The 17789-nt window shown below is 42.2% G+C and overlaps 1 protein-coding gene across 5 annotated transcripts in view; it reads right to left on the reverse strand.

Moving 5' to 3' along the window:
* Window positions 1–9420: 9420 nt before the first annotated feature.
* STN1 (STN1 subunit of CST complex) overlaps window positions 9421–17789 on the reverse strand; it is a 45921-nt gene continuing 37552 nt past the window's right edge. For all 5 annotated transcript variants that reach the window (XM_085307924.1, XM_085307903.1, XM_085307887.1 and 2 more), the window contains 2 exons: window positions 17319–17391; window positions 9421–13410 (listed from right to left, as the gene is read on the reverse strand). In XM_085307924.1, coding sequence (XP_085164050.1) covers window positions 13253–13410; window positions 17319–17391 — 231 coding nt within the window. In that variant the 3' untranslated portion in view covers window positions 9421–13252. The remainder of the gene's footprint in view (window positions 13411–17318; window positions 17392–17789) is intronic.

Here is a 17789-nt window from a genome sequence, read left to right on the forward strand (position 1 = left end):
AAGGCCGGGCCGGCGCCCTCCGCCGCCGCACGAAGCGCCCGCAAGGTCGGCCCCGAGCGCCCGCCGCGGGCACGCGAGGGAGGCCGAGGCCGCGGGGCCGAGGCGCCCTCCCTCTGGGGGACGGCTGCTGGCCCTCAGGCCCCCGCCCCGCTCGGGGCTAGCCGAGGATCAAAGGTGGAGGAGCACCGCACCGGCCRTCTCTCCCATAGGGGCTTTTACGGCGATAAACGTACTTCGGCYCCCTGCGCACGCATGCACGCACATGGGAACTGGCGTTACCTCCCACCATCACCCTCCAAGAACAGCTTGCTCTCGCAGTTAGACTGCTTCCCTTCACTAACGCATCACAGCCTCACGCACGGTTGTGCCGGAGCCAAGAGGACTCGCGTAGGATCGGCCGGCCCTCAGCTAGCGTTACGAAGTTCGTTAGCTATTTTGCCAAATTGAMTGAAGTCACTAAGACTCAAGGCTCTTCAACGGCAGTCCGAACCCCGTTCTCAGTAAGCTTCCAGAGCGCTGCTGACTGGCCTGGCTGCCCAGCACAGCCCTGCTAGCCTGGACGCTCAGAAAACTCCAGATTCTGAGGAAAAAGAACCGTCCGTCCCCACGTGATTTCCTTATACGTGCTACCAGCAAATTTTTTCTGTATCACATCTTTTGTGCTGCATTATTAGCCCTTCAATAACGATCAAAAGATACACATTGGAATTACCAAGCCATGGATACAGTAGCCTAAAGGCTGATCTTTGAAAGCAAGGAAGCCCAAAGCTGGTTTCCACGAGCAACTCATAAATGAGGCAGAACCATCAGCATACGGCAACAGGCTGCTGCCAGGCAGCGTCGAGGTGACTGCTGCGTAATTCAGCCTACCCGGAGAAAGATACTCTGATCCAGTTATCACAGATTTGGGCCTTTTATGTAATTATTATTTTATATCACTGTCCCCAGAAATCCTGCCAGGAGCAGATCCTCCATGCTGTTGTCACATATATTTATAGTCCCTGCTGTGAAAAAAAAATATTTTCTTAAGAGTACGTGGAAACAGAAGAGACAGATTGCAGCTTGCAATCCATCCTTTCTCTCTGTGGCAGCTGCTAGGTTACCCRGAGCTGGAGAAGGATTTTGGTTGTGCCTTCTCCTCCTCCATCCTCAGGTACCATACACCAGAATGCACACCAAACCAGTGAGGTGACGCAAAACACTAAAATCCTAGCCTGCCATCCCAGGCTGGGCTGGCGAGCAGGAGACCAACTTCTGGTAACGGGACAGGGGGCAGAGGAGAAAAGCTTGTGGGCCCATCTCTGCTGTTGCTTGTCAGGGTTGCCTGTCTTCAGTGCACTCTCTTCCCTCCTCTTCTCTGAGGGACCTCCCACCTCTAAGCCTCATGCATGACACAAGATGGCATGGTAATCACTAACATTAGAAACCTTTTCTGTTTAGACAGGCYAAGGAGTCCCTGGTGGGCAGAGCAAACAAAATTCTTCCTTGAAAATGGAAATATTCAAATAACCCACTGATAAAAACATGCTTGACTTAGCCAGACCTTTAGTCTCAGAAGCCTCTTTCCTGTGACCCATTATCAATAGCAGAAACATAGGAGCTACATACATAACTCTTCTCCTATCACTGCCTAAAAGAGAATAAAAGCTCCTCCCCTCATCACTAAAAACACTTAGGGTTCGTTTTTAATCAGCTTTCAAGATATTTCATTGTGAAAGAAAAAAAATACCTCATTGTCCAAACACTGCCCCATCTTTCCTGACATTCTTGTGGACTGACATCTTTTTACTGGTAGTCTTATCTAGCTCTTGCAAGGAAGGAGCTTTATTTTCAGCCCAACCAGCTATAGGTGCTTCGGAGTTTGTGCTCCCTTGGTGCCTACCCCACTCCGTCATGATATCTGGTCCTTTGTTCACCTTTCGTCTGTTCAAGTCTCCACCACTCTGAATAGCCTCCTCCACCTGCAAAGTCCGCCTGGCCGTTGTACAGATACGGCTGTGCTCCTCCATCGCCCGCTTGCTTTACACGAGCACCCTCACCTTCCACCCTGCTTGCTTGCTCCATCCATCCATCCATCCATCCATCCATCCATACAGGAAATGTGTGTTGCTAGGGGCATGGGCTAGTTCTTCAGAAAAATACGTACAACACCCAGTCTAGTGGGAGTCTGATCCCAGATCCCAGGCTACTGCAAGACTGGCAGAAAATAACCAAACCCCGTTATTATACTGGAGGCTTGGGAAAATTTGCTCCTCTCTTAGGCAGCAGCTGCGAAAAAGGAGCTGACAGTGCCTGCCCAACCTTCGTGCTGGAGAGCCAGGCTCAAGACACTGGGACTCAAGGAGAGAAAAACAGAGCGTGCAGCTCAGAGCACTGCAGCCTTGCTGGATAACTGACCCCCCCCCCACCAAAGATCCTGTACCTGACTAGGACTGTGAACACAAAGGGCAAGGCACTGCAAATTTGTAGGAAAATTATACTTCTAGGGGCTTTATCCTATATCGTCTAGTATTTAGTTTTTTTCTTAAAGTCTCAATTACTGAAGTTGTGTCGTTACATGGGAATACCACTACAGTTATTAATAATAATTCCAATTTGAATAATATAAATATCAATATTAACAGTTAATTAACCTTTACACACACCTGATTCCAATAAAATTAACCCAAGGAACTCCCTGGAAAATTCAGAGCTTTGAAGACTGCGATGAAACAGCTATTTTAAATGTTTTTCTACTCATTTGCAGGTCTTTGGGCAAGGAGTTATTTTATTGACCAAACAGGTAATCGGATTGTCCTCACAGACCTAATACAGCTACAGCCAGCAACCTAAGTTCTGCTCCAATTACAGCAAAATTTGATACATGACAGAATGTGTGTGACAGTCTCAGAACTGGAACATGACTTGAGCTTGAGAGGATTTTGTCATGCTGACAATTTTTTTGTAAATAAGCATTTGAGTTGTAAATTGAAAACATTTGGATCATTGAAATGAGTGAGAAAACAAAATGAGGGATGGACTTTTCTGTGCTCCATTAGGACCATTTTTGCTGTCTCTTATTAATTCATGGCATATCACTGCAGATAAGTAAAATCCTCTGAATATTAACTAGCGTAGTATAGCCCAAGTACTCTTTGTGTAGTGGCTCAAGTGCTGTTTAAAGATGGCCTTTCATTCTTGCTTTTGATTTTCTATTTGCCAGAGGCGGGCAGCTTGGTCTGCCCTTGAGACGAACTCTGGGTTTTTAATGTCTTCCTGTCCCATTAGCCCTGAGAGCATGTAAGGGTGCTCAGTACCTCGGGGGGAGCAACGGGCTCAACTGTGAGGGGGAAGGGGAACGTCTCAGCGCAGTGCATGACAGATTAGCCACACAGCTCATTACTGGCAACTAGAGTTGCATGCATAATCTGCTAGACATGGTACTAGAGATGTGCCCCTTAGGGGTTTTTTTGGCTCTGATGTACAACAGCACAACACAGAGCCTTTGTTACACTCCCATCTGAGCTACTGTACTTACAGAACTCCAGCGTCTTAAAAGGGCTGCTTTCCATGCAGCTCTTCCACTTCACAGTCTCCATATATATGTCTTTTGATAAGAGTGATAAGAACAGTAGAGCCTGTCTGGCATTCAAATCTCAAGCGCTGAAACACAAAGCCAAATGCAATCGTCTTTCCCCAGTTTTTAAAAAGTGAACTGTGTCTCGACTTCTTGGGAGATTACTGCTCTCCAAATAGAATTCACATTGGGGATAAATAGGCCTAGCTAATGCGGCACAAGAAAGTCAAAGAAACCAGCTGCAGTGCCGGCAGACCAACCCCCTAAGCACAGTAGCATGCTTCCTCCCCACCAGCCTCCTCCCCAGGGAGAGCTGCTCCATTAACCCCTCTGCACTACCTAGCATAATAGAAAAAACAAAATAATCATTTTCCCTGCTAGCAGCACAAGTGCTTTCCTAAAAGCATCCAGCTTTTACCTACATTATAAAAGAGATGCTTCACCCTCTTTAGTTAAATTATAGATTATCTCGTTTTTGAGGCAGCTCTCTTAGAATTTAATCTTGTCACAATTACGGTCATTTTTCAGGCCTCTCTTACAGGAGTTACGGATGAAAGACTTCCAATAGTGGCATGCGCGTGTTCTGTTTAGGATAGTAGTAGCAAATCGCACACTGTTTTCCATCCAAGTACACCTTGTACTTTTCCACTGTTATGATGGTTTTGTGGATATTTCATGACATTGTTAAAAAATAAAACAAAGCAAACCCAAACCACACGTTCCTGTATGCATAATATAAATTTCAGGCATATGTTTGAGACAGCTGAAGTTTATCCAGCTAATCACAGGTTTGGCTTAGGATTCCCCTGGTTACTTCACAGATGCTGTCACTGATTTCAGTCTCCCTCACTGTTGCTTTTTTTTTTTTTAAAAAAGACATTTTGATACCAGCTTCTGCCTCAATCTCTGCAAAATATTTGGCAATCTGGCTTGTTACAAAGTAAAGGTTGGAAGAAGTAGTCTTTCTTTGCATTTTCTTCCCATGGTACCTCTAAGTACATGTATAGCCACTGAGTCCTGTATACTAACAGATTTAGAATTCCCATCCAATCCTTTTTCAAGCTTCAATTTCCTTGTTCATTCTTTTTATTCATTCAACCCCTTCTGAAACAAAAATTTTATTTGCTTGCACATTCACTGAAAAAGGTTGTAGAGTTTAACTGCCAATATTCAAACTAGAACATTTGAGAGGTAGATTGTGAATTGTAAAAACGTACTGATAAAACCTTATGAACTGCAGGGTAAAACCTGCAGTTGTACCACAGATGACAAAAGCACAAGCTCAASACCATAAAGAAAAATCTGTAACATGCAACCCCTGCCACTCAGCGCTAGARTGCATTAATTTTTCTTTTTCTTTTAAATTATCTTCATGCATATTGAGCAACCCACTTTGCTTTTGCAAAGGTTTCTTTAGGAGGAGCACTTCCGGACCTCCTCTGAGCAACATCGCCCCATGAGCATACACGAGATATTCTTCGGTCACCCCCAGGTTAGACTTTGCTAGGCACTAATGGTGATATCTGGAAAACCAAATACTGTGTAGGATGTTTATTGCTTGGAAAAAAGGATGAGATCATCCAAAACCAGAGAACTTCTCATGGAAAGCAGAGCTATAGTTTCTCTAGCAGGACCTGCTGTAGGCGTGCTTTTCAGCTTGGAGCACTGCCGCTGCCTGATACACTATCCAGTTAATTCCAGTCATTTATTTGGATCCATCCCACAAGCATGTGTTAAGCCATGGCCACGCAGCACCAGGAATGAAACTCTAAAGACCATTTCACTAATAAGAGTCTTTCTCAGCCCCTGGTAAAGTGGCTCTTTTCCTCTGCAGGCAGGTCACTAAAAGGCAGCTGAACAGATGTAGAGCACCCATGAGACAAGGGCAGCCTCTCCCTTTAGGGCAATTTCCTTCAGTTAGCGATACTGTGTCTAGACAAGAAAATATCCCAAGTCTGACAATCTACCCCTTAAGATTTACATTTGAACCTTTGAGCTTCAGGTTGCATTCACAACAGCATCTTCAAAGCTCTAGTACTCCGAAAGAAAGAGCATTYCTGCATTTCTTGCCTTCCCAAAAGCAGGAGACACACCTGCTTGGCTCACCAAAGTTGTATACTGTCTTTACAAAAAAAGATCCATGCATGCTTCATTATAGACAGCAGCAAAAGCATAGTCACACTTTGCCCCTCAGAAAACTACCAAACATTACTTRACCTCCAGAAAGCATTACGTTGTCCGGAAATGTCGATGCTCAAAGATACTTTGGTGGCCAATTCTTATTTAATACCTAACTGTAAGCATCTGGATCGGTCCTTTAAAAAAGACAAAATAATGCAGAACAGAGGAACTGTTAAAGGACAGTATGAGGAAGAGCAYATGAATTACATTGTTGTATATATAAATCTGTCCAAGTGTTTATGATAAATGTTCTTTTACTCAAGTTTTTTTCCTGTCCTCATTTCCTCCCTTGCTTTCTAATTGCAGAAAATGAAGTAGTACAAGTCCTTGCTTTCATTATATGTTACACCTGCTGCCTGTCCTGAAACAGATGTCTGGACCATCATTAGCCAATTATTCCTTAGTTTTTGTCAATGGGACTAATTTCAAACAGCTTTTTGTTAAATCCTCCTCTCTGCTTCCTCTGTATTTCTCATCCTTTCCTGCATTCAGAGTTCCAACAAAAACTCCTCTCTATATCAGTTTGCTCCTGTTATGTTTGTCCTGGATCACTGAACTCACTGAAGAACAAAGAGAAGGATTATAACTACTTSGAAGCAGGAATTAAGAGACATTATTGGTGGGGGGGGGAGACCGGGTGAGGGAAGAAAATAAGACAGTATCAGTCAGCAGTGGAGGCTGATAACACTAGCTGGCCTTTTATGGTTCAGGAGTTTGTGGACATTACAGCAAAGGAACATTTTACAGGCATGCAAGGACAGCTCCTATGCTCTCAATGTGAATGACATTTTTGATGACAGGAGAAAAGCCCAGCTCCAAGCACCCTCTTCATTTCCCTAACACCTTGCATACCTGGCCAAAAAAAGCACACTTGAGAAACAAGTAGGCCTGCAAGGCATGGATGACTCAGTTGTTGAGGGAGGCACTTGAGGGAAATGATTTCTCCCTCTCATTTCCAAATATCACCTTAATATTTGGAAGAAGTCTCTACTATAGGAGGAACTGTGAACTTCCCAGGCCAGCAGACTTCAGCATATGCTTCATTTAATCATATTGGCTGTTACGCAGTGACATACATTTGTGGATTCTTTTACCTTCTCCACAGCAGAGGTGGGAAGACTTTCTGTGCAGTCAGTGGCTTAGCTCCAGCCATTCCTCCAGTTTCCAAGCAAGAAAAGAAGATTGTATGCTCTTACATGCTGCAGATTCACAGCTTGCTCATCTCAGCTAGCCTAGCAGAGAGCTCCAGTTGTACCTGGTAGGAAAGGAGGGTTCATTCTTCCAATCAATAACAAAAAGCAAGCTGAAACAAGAGCTCTAGGACATGTTGTGCCAGGTTAATTGGCACCACACTGTTCAGTGGTTCAGCATTTGCTGGAAATGGTTCCTTTAGGTTATTTCTTTCTCTAGTGAATTCCTGGCTATATTATGTTCAGGCAATCTCATTAATCTGGGCTGGTTTCAACTTGTAAATTACTGTGACTAGATTATTATAGTCCCCATTGCACATTTAAAAGATATTATTGGGGAGGGGTTGGCATCCCTAACAATCAGTTTCTCAACTCTGTACCCTGACATAGATGTTATATCTTTACCAGATTTTACCAGTTTGATTCACAGTTTCCCCTCATCCATGTCTACCTTGGGGTGAACTCCACTAGGAAACTTCAGCAGAAACAGTCTCGTCATTTCTCAAAACAGCATTGCAGAAGTAGTTCTTACGGCAATAAAAGATACAAAAACAGGTTTCTTGGGACTGTCTTGTACATGGTTTCTCTACTGGTGTATAACCGTGTTTGTTCTTTCCCCTCAGGATGGGCACTACTTTGGGCCTCCCTTGTCTACCAGTGCATCTATTCTCTGGAAGCACATAGGACCATAATATCTCAGGCTTCTCAGCCACTTGTAACACAACTGGCCAACAGACTACCAAGTTGCTTGCAATGGTGAGATAGAAAAGRTTGATGAATGCCCAGAAACAAAGTATAATCACATCCATGTAATTTTTTTTTTTAGAAAAATCAGGCTGACAGTAGACACACTAACTAGTAGACTAAAAGTCCACAACAACCACCAATTTTACTGATCCTGTCTGTGATAAAATCYGAGCACGGACTTGAGGCAAAAGGCTTCTGTTAAGGGTATGGCTTGTGCTTGCTCAGGTTTTGGAAAGATGCAAGTATTTGAATTTTTAATTATATGTATTTCACACTTGGACACCTGCTAGAAACCTACACGTAGGAGTCTTTGAGGGTGCTCCAGGATGCTGGGAGGCAAGGGTGTGGGAATTTTCCTTGAAATTGTAGCTCTTTCGTGCTGCAAACAATATGGAGAGGAGAGCTCTAGACCAAAGAGGTTGATGCCTGCCTCTTCTGGAGCACAGAGGAGGAGCAAAGCGMAGCCTCCTAGAAGCTGAATAAACTGTGAACACGTGATATCAGCTAGGCAGGGTGTCATAAACAGAAATAAAGTGCAGTGACAAGACAGTATCAGAGGCTCTGAGGATATTTAAGCTAAGAAAGAGAAAGGGAGCAAAGTACAGAGGGACGAGGTTTGACCAGAATCTGTGGTACAGGGATGAACCATGGAACTATGACTAAAATGAAAGATCTGAAAAAAAAAAGACAATTACGGAGCAGTGAGTATAGAGCAGAAATAGTTGAAAAAAATGGAGGAGGAAAGACTCTATGCCTGACAGAGCCTAACACTGGGAACGAAATCCGAGATTCCCAGCTCAGCATTTCCCTGCTGCCAAATATCCACAGAAATCTTTCTATAATGCCAGGGCAACTAGAGGATGGCAACCAATTGCTGTTATAACTATTCCTTTATCTCACATGGCTGAACTTTTATTAGCCCACTAGCCCCCAGGGTTGGAGAGGGAGGGTGGAGACCTGACTGAAAGACAGTAAAGAAGAACATAGCACCACGCTGGCAGGAAGTTTCAAAATTCAAGTTGTCACTGAGATCTGAACTTGCTCCCTTTCCATTTAGRTACAATTCCTGCTAGGCATATCTTTTCTCCACAGGATTGCTTACTCCCAAAGTAAACCAAATAGCAATTCCTTAAGCAGGTTTCTAATACTTTGTCCCATAATTACCCATGTGCCTCCATGCCTTACAGGCTACTCATTGATGAATTCCTATCCTAAATAATAAACTAGAACTTCTTCTGTTTATGGTGTTCATCTTTGGAAAAMACAAGCATGAAGAGATCCACAAAAGGGACAGTTTAAGGTCACATAGCCAAACTTAAGCTTTTTTCATTTATTACCTTAACAAAAAAGCTTCATTTTTCAGGTAGTTTGTATAATACRCATACCCTCAAGGATACAAACTTACAGTCCAAAGATTTGAGAACACAAACCCTCAGAAATCATTGATATGGACTTCTATTTTTAAGACATCATTATTTGTATTAAAGGTTTCCTGAGACCTTAAGAGGGAATAAGGCCTCAGAAAAATACGTTGTACAAATACAGACCAGGAGACCATCATTTCCTCAAAGAACCTGGAGTGCAAAAYAGACAGGCAAAGCAATATGTATGGAAGCAAGAGTAGAGAAAGATGAAGTGAAAGTAGAGGAAAGTACTAGTGGAAGCAGAACTAAGTCCCATCGCAGCATCTATCTGTTCAGCTGTTTCCACACAACTACAAAGTTGTTCTCTAACAGCTCGCACAGATAGTTCTCAAGAGCCTTTAATGAYAAATCTTAACAAAAATTGGCAGTTACACCGCATAAGGAACTACATTATCCTCGATTTACAAAAGTGGGAAATTGAGGTGTGAAGCAGCCTCCTCTCTTCTCCCACTTGAGCAGAGCCAGAGGGACTTAGGGTAGAGTTGTTCTTCCTTTCGTTTCCTTTCCAGAAAAGCAAACACCTTGCTAAACATTTTGCTAAAACAGAATATTATGATCCTTTAGTAATTTTTATTCTCAAGCACTACATTTCTATGGAAACAGACCTTTTCAAGATAACGTAAAAATGGTGACTGCTTTAAAAACTCCATTTACTTACCTTACTTGCCTTTTACTGCCATAACTGTTTCTATGGAAACCAAAACTGACCATATAGCAGTTCAACAACATGAATTCTCACTTGTCAATTTTACATTAAAGTGCCACCTTCAAAGTCATTTTATAAATCAGTAATGATTGTGTTGTGGTACTCTAAGTTTTTAAATTAAACAAAACTAGAATGCATGCTTTCACTAAATGCTCCACACAATATTTTGTAGGTGTGGCCTCAGTCTGAGAATTTTAACAGTGTGCATGATATGACTCTTTTGGTTAAGGATATGATCTTTAAACAGAGAGACAGTTTATTAGCAGTAAAAGCCCCAGTGTGTGTAGTTAGACTTACATAAAGGTGACTTATACCAACATGGGTATGTCTAGACTGCTGTCACAGAAGCATACTGTAGAGATACTGAGTAAATGAGTAAATCAAACTACTCACTGTGCTCTGTGCTCTCACAGCTAGCTAGGGTACTTCTGTGCAGGCATATGCATGCAGTATTCCCTTTAGGTACAAGAAGGGGAACGCACTAGACCAGAGTAAGTGTTAGTCTGTACTGGGTGACTGCTGTGGAAAAAGCAAAGCATGCACATTTCAGACAAAACTATTCCATACTGTTACTCAGAATTAGAATTAACGTAGCTCGAAACTAGGCTCCTTCATTAATCTTATTTTAACCTTTCATGTACATAAAAACCCTAGGTTCTCTTGTATTCATTAATATTGTTTCTCTAAGGTAATCCAAATGAGAAAAATCTTTTCATGCTCCTGGGAAACAATCTCCAACAGGACACATCTTTCATCACATGACCCTCGCATTGCCAGCATGGATCAGCTTAAATAACTTTCAAGGACAGGTTCTTCTCAGAGTAATTTATTTGTCTTTCCTGAGACTCTCACCTCCTCTCTGGGGCTTTTCGGTTGATTGGGACTTTGAAACTGCAACAGAAGCAGTGAACTATGTAAGCAGAGACACAAGCACGCATTGCATCTTTGCACCAACGTCTAGTGCTTAGAAAATAGGTAGCCAGGAGTTTTAGACACATTTTACACATAGATCTAAAAAGCAGAAAGTGCAGAGTCTAAGTTGGAGGCAATGGAACACATCAGAGGCTGCATACGTAACTATGATCTGCAAGGGACCAAGATGTAAACCTATTTTTGTACAATTTTTGTAATCATTTATTTTAAAGAGACCCCAAAGAGCAATGCAGTCTCAAGGTTATCTTTCCCTCCAAGACTCAGCTGCACAGAGCTCCTCCCAAAAACTCATCCAGCCCACACACTTGGCTGCTACCCCCAGGAGAACCAGGGCCTTCCTCTCTTCTAAGCTAAGAGAGAAGGAGATCACCTTTCTCAGGGAGCTGGCAGTATTYATTTAACCCTTTCCTGTAAAACCAACTTCTGCTAATAGAGCAAGACCTTTCAAAAAAACCAGCTAGGTCAGTATGTTAAGTTAGACATAGTCAGTTATTAGTAAATGTCATGCTCATCCCTATTGTCCAAGACATCTCGTACTTTCCCTTTGGACTACCCCCAAACTTATATCATGTAGGCCCCTTGTCCATAACCAAGTGGTAACACATGGTTAACTCCTGGAATGAGTCTGAACCTTAAAATGAGAATCGATATCCCAAACTTCTCCCATGGGCAACCTTTGTTTTAAAGCATCACTTCAAATTGATCAGTATCAGAGCAGAAATCTGAAAGGACATATCCCTTGCGGCAGTATGACCAGCCAGACCTTTTTGTAGGCGTAATTTATAGTTCCCTCCCTATAGTTCCCTCCCCACTCAGAACATGGGCTTATTTCTCTGCTTTCCAGAGACATTCATAAAAAAGAAAGTCTTCTACAATGCTTTTTTTAATCCCCATCTCCTCTGTCTATAGAATAGATGGTACCTAGCCCCAAACACACCAGTAATGCAAGAAATAGTGGCAGTCTGGAGGGAAACCAACCTGAGCCCTGCAGCAAGTAGAGAAATTAAAGTGAAATTATGACTCATACATAGTTTTACACTATGGACAAATGCACCATCTCTTTAAGGCTGGAGTTTTCCACAGGCTTCTGAATGCAAATGCCAAAAACTTTGTCATGCCTTTCTCTTAGCCCATATCTCACTGCAGCCATGGCTTGGAATGAGGCACACAATATAACACCAAACCAGAGACCTGGCACACATGGGGCTACTCACTGCTTTCTTCGTGTGTATGATTTATTTTTACCTGCTATGTCAATCCTTATAGGACCTTTACCACTAGGTCTCCCTCTTGGGAGTCTGCTATTTCAACAGTTCTGGGAAGGAGCAGAGTAGAGAGGAAAGATGCATTCAATCCTTTCCACTACTTTCAAGTTAAAGGTATCACCTTCCCACCATTACTTAAACAGATTACTTAGACAAGACCTGGCAGCAGCGAGGCCTGTAAGCATAAACACTGAACAGCTCCAGGCTTTGAACTGTGGCACATAACAGAGTTCTGATGAGTCCTGCATGTCCTGCATGGTAAGCTTCTTTAAGGCCAATGTTCTTTCACCAGGCGCTGTGTTTTCCCAAAGGTGACAATGAAGGAGAAGACACAAAAGACAACTGGGAACACTGAGCTTACAGTGTGTCTTGCTGACTTTGGTATTTTCTTTTCATAGCATCAGATTTATGGCTCATCATTTGTGATGTAGGAAGCAATTTAAAAATAAACAGCAAAACAATGGCTGATTTGTGAGACTTCTGGTCTGAATACAACCCACAGCAACATGCATCGGTAGCACACACTGTAGCTAGGGGAATCCAAACATGAGTTACCAGTAGTGGGTGAATTGYAGGATGGGGAAGGGATGTATTACTGAATATTACTTTTCTGAAGAAGGTGGGGGCTACTATAGTAGTAGGATTGTTGTGCACATTCAGGAAAACATACATACATATATGGTATGCCTACATTGCCAGAAAGGACAGGCAAACCTCTGATTGTTTGCTTCCGTGTAGTTCTTCAGTTGTTATTAAGCATACATAAAGGAAAGACCCACAGATATTACCATAAAGACTGATCTTGTGATCTTTCCATAAGTCAGCAAGACGAGTCCTGACGTGACCACTGCTGTAAACAGAGCACTTTATTACTGACTTCTCTTCAGGGCTAATTGGATGTAAATGTGGGGAGGGCTATGTCACACCTTATTGCTAGTCAGAGAATAACATACATAAAGCAAAGAAGCCTTGCTTCTTTTCCAGCTCCCTTGCTGGACTGAGATGTGCAGAATCAGTTTGATACTGACTTCTTCTAGTCCTAAAAATTTGTAAGAATTTTAAGACAAAGTATTTGGATAACTCCTCTCAGCAGATGGACAAAAATAGCCTCAGCAGAATCAGGATGCTATTCTTTTCATCTAGATCATATTAGGTAATATCAGCTTTTCAATGTCAGAGTTCTGTTTCAACCACTCCTTCTCTACTTTACCCTGAACGGCCAAGGAGCTAACGTATTTTATCTTTCCTCTTTAAAAGGCCGTATAGTATCCTTCCATAGTGCTGACAACATCACTGTTACTCTCCAGCAGTTCCAGGACTCGGTGCATCACCGCTTCAGCCAGACTGAGGTTGTAGCTCTGCCGAACACAGCTCAGGACATGAAGGAAGTGGCAGCCTTTTTCAGCATCTGCAGAAACAAAGGAAAATGCAGCCAGGCATGGAGGAAAGACCTCAGTCTCTAACTGCCTCCTATGAACTATTATAATCCAGATTAGTCATGAATAAACTACAGCTGTCAGAGATGAAGAATGCCTAGGCACTAAATTAGATCACCTAGAAGCTAAAGCAGAGATGCGTGTATTCAGAAGGAAGAGATTCACTCTGCGTTCACAGTTCTTCAATTATCGCATGCTCCCACTGACCTTGCTAAGAAGTGCCAAGGTTGTAACCTTAGCCATGAGCATGAATGATTACCAGTCCTGCAAACTCCAGCATACAGGGCTCATACTGTACAGCCTGATGATGAGGGCAATGACTTAAGGGTACACTCATTGTCGAGCTWCTACAAACCATCCAGCTGCTGCAACTGCAGTTCATTCAGAACAGAAGAAACCACGTGAAAATCCTTTAACCTACAGCTAACTTCAAAAATGTCTAGAACAGAATGGAGGCCMATGGCCAGATGTGACTGCTTGCCCTATGCTGGCATCTTGTGGCAAAACGGTTACAGTACAACTTTCATTCACTTAGCAAAGCAATCTCATCCCTGTACTGTAGACTCCTCATGCAGTTACTGGAGTAGAAGGTCATAGAACTTCATTAAATTTTATCTCCTTTTAAGAGGAATGAACCCTGAAAATATATGAGAGAACAAAAACATAAAAATAATCCCCTTTTAGGAAAGGCAAGGCAGAGACGGAGTTCCTAAAGGCTGCAGAACTACGCATGGCTGCTTTATTCTCTCGTTTGTTTGGTGGAGCCATTAGCTGAAGTTTAATTGGCCCTATCAACATTTTCCCCAACCCCCTCTGTGAACCTGCCCATTACTTTTACTGGGCTCCCAGCCTCCCTCAGGTGCTGAGCTCTACAAGAGAGATTTCTCTCTCCTCCCTGCCTAACAACAGATAGCTAGCATGAATGAGGCACATTAGTACAAACACACATTAGCACTTTCCACTTCCCCAACTCAGATGATACAAGGGAAGTTTGATGAGGGTACTGAGAAATTTGCATGAAGGTCTGGGGCCATTTGTTTTTGCCACTTTCATTTTAGCAAATTCCTGCATCCCAAAATAGCTGTAGAAGCTTCTGAGAAAAGTCACGGGTAGACACGCGCAGGCACTAAAAGTTGGCAAATACACAGTTCAGGAGGAATTAGGCTGTGATTCAGGCAAAGAATTTTATTCTGTATCTCTTTTGATAGTCTTTGGAATAATGTAATGAAAGATCTTAGTGGTTGGCAGCCAAAAATGGACACACCATCCTAGAACAGATAAGYGCAGAGAATAGAACACTGCGGCTACCTGGACTTAACGACTGTTGTTGCAAACGAAGCAGTAGCTGCATTTTGCATTAGTCACAGATTTGTCACAAGAAAGTCAGAGCACCCATCTCTGATCTATAGTAACTTAGCTTAAGTCATGATGAATTCAATCACAGTGACTCAAGTATTACCCAACAACAGAACACGCAGCCTTTTCCCAGGCACTGGTAGAAAATGGCATTTTGGAGGAGCTGCAGGTATTTGGGTGTGTACAATCACTAAGTAGCCCAGAAATACTGCTAGGCTACTCCTAGAAACACCCAACTGACTTTGAGGGAACATACTCCTTGCACCRGAAGATAATAAAATGATGCAGTCCTAAAAACACCCTTCTTTTTGACATGCTGAGATTTAGATTCTGTCCATCTCCTGAAGTAAATCATGCTGTGATTAATTGTCTTGTCTGACTACCAACATCAGGTGAGACAGAGTCATACAGTCATAGGCACCTGGCATAAGGGTATGTTTTTGACATGTTAAATGCAACTATAAATGGCTCTATTTTTATCATCTCTTTTAGCCTCATCTGAGCCTAGAAACAGACCCAATATGACAAGAAAAGACTGGATTAAGTCTACCATTTTGCAGTTCAGTCTGGAATTAAAATGCATCATCATCCCTTTCCAACTGTCCTAAGCCTCTAGATACACTCAGAATGGCCTTGCATAGGGGCATTTAAGATCAGCTTATTCAGAAATACAATTAGAATCACGGGTTAGGATTACCACATAGGCATATCGCAGAGTAAGTTTTTCAGAGCCTTGACTAGTCATGTTGAAAATTTATTTTTAATTTGTACAGTAATTCCAGGCAGCCGGGTTGGGCCTGAGAATGTGTCACAGCTGAATCAATGGGGTGAGGCACTACCTTGAAAACTGGYAGAGAAGTAACTGATTGGATAGAAGAGTTTGGTTTTGTCATAAACCAGTCCTCCTGCCATGGAAGATTAATGCTGCTCTGGGTGAAAAATGGGTAAGAATTTATCACAACAAACAAGCAAAAGCTCTTGATGTATTAGCATGTTTACTTTTTCTCACGGAGAGCCTGGCTCACTAGCCATGGCCAAGCAGCTTGTTAATATTGCGACCTGACCACGAGAGGGGGTTCAACACTTAGACTAGAGCTTGGCTCTAGCATTCAGTAATGATAAAATATCTTGTTGATTTTGACTAAAGTCTTTGGGTTTTCTCCATCCCCCCCCCCCCTTTTTTTTTTTTTGAAAAAGTGCACACTGCTTATTTCTGATTTGATCTTTCACCAAATTTTAACCTTTCCAGCTGATGACATCAAAATCTTCTATTATTAGCGACCAAAACATTAAAACAGCCCTCCTGAAACCCAGCAGAGAAAGAGGCTGATCTGGAAATTGTACTCTTCACAGCTGGTAACTGCATGTTGGAAACTAGTAACTGCAAATGGAAARCTTCACAGAAAACAAGGAGCTCTGTAAAGCAGTTGCTACTCTTTCCCTGTTCAGTAGGAAAAGTATGGCTTTGAGGGCTCAGGACTCTGCAAAGTCACTTCTGTGACTCACGCTCTCTCCTCCATTTTTCTGTGCTGTAACTCCCTCTATTAACTGGGAGGAAGAACTTCACATCATCTCATGAAGCACTAAGAGGACTGGCAGTATGGTAACACTATAATATTWTAACATAAGCATATTATATAATATCATATATAATATTAATATATGTATTATATACAAGCATATATAATATATATACAAGCATATATATGTAAAATATAAGTATATTATATATTATATATACTTATATAAGCAGATTTAAGATTATATGCCTTGTATTATAGGCAGCCATTTATTCTGTGCTATAGTGCATTCTGTCCCACAAATCACTGCATTCCAGCAGCAAGCAAGCAAACCCTGCTGTCACATTCTGCCCAGTGAATTGAAAGAAACTTGATAGCATTTTATGGGTATAATTACTAGACATCCAAGTCAAGTACAAGCTATCGCTATAGCAATAAAACACAATGCACATGAAGGACAGGGATAATTTGGAAGCCATATAAGGTATAAGTCTTTCATATAGACTGAAAATCCCTATTTGTACACTACTACCTTCAGTTAAAACCTACAGAGAATATTCTGACACAAATTTTATTTTTGACTTGGGATTTCACCTTTCTATATTGTCACTTTTGTGACAACTTTCCTGTAAAAACTGAACTAGCAAGTTTGCTATTTATCCACAGTGCAAAGCAACAGCTGCCAGGTGCTGATTACACTTCATTACTTTTGGGAATGCTTAGATTTTTGGGAAGAACCAAAGATGAAGATCCAAGATAATGGAGGCTCATCTCAGATCACAGACATTTGTTTTCCTGCTGTGTATGCCTCCCATCCATCTTCTCATGCTCACAGGAAGATGCTCCTGCACTCCTGCTTTTAGCTACACCGATTAGCTATACCAGCCACTTAGCCCTGAGTTTAGGGGGAAGGACAAGGACTGTATCTAATCCAGCAGCAGGAGGAGGTATTGTCATGAATGTCAGCACCAGCTCATCAGGGACATGATCACACTGCTACTTACGCCTGGGTTTTTGACAGTCTTCCTTAATCACATCAAGGGTCACTTTAAGCAGCTCCTTATCATAGTCAGTCACCTGTAAGAAACAAAAGAAAATGGCAGCTTATAGCAGCTATTTCACAGTAGACAGCAGGGCTGTTAAAAGGGAATCTGAAGCTATCGTGTATTCTAAACTAACACTGTCATAACTGCATTCTTTGCTGCCTCCATGAATAATAATGAATGTTAAATCTTCATYTTTAGTAACTTTAGCAGCATCCATGAGTTAGCTGAAGAACATGATATATAAGAATCAATCCCAAAGGAGGGTGACTGACTCAGTAAAACACCAAGTTTCAACCTACCCCTGATAAAGAATTGCCCCAAGTTGCAGATTTCAGTGCACCCTGCTGTATCAGTGCACAGTTTGGCAACTCAGTGAACACAGGCTGCGCCTGGAATAGTAGCAGTGATGGAGACTGGTACCGAGTTACA

This window comes from Rhea americana, unplaced genomic scaffold (assembly GCF_003343005.1).
Source record: "Rhea americana isolate MKP2758 unplaced genomic scaffold, rheAme1 scaffold_104, whole genome shotgun sequence".
Lineage (NCBI taxonomy): Eukaryota > Metazoa > Chordata > Aves > Rheiformes > Rheidae > Rhea > Rhea americana.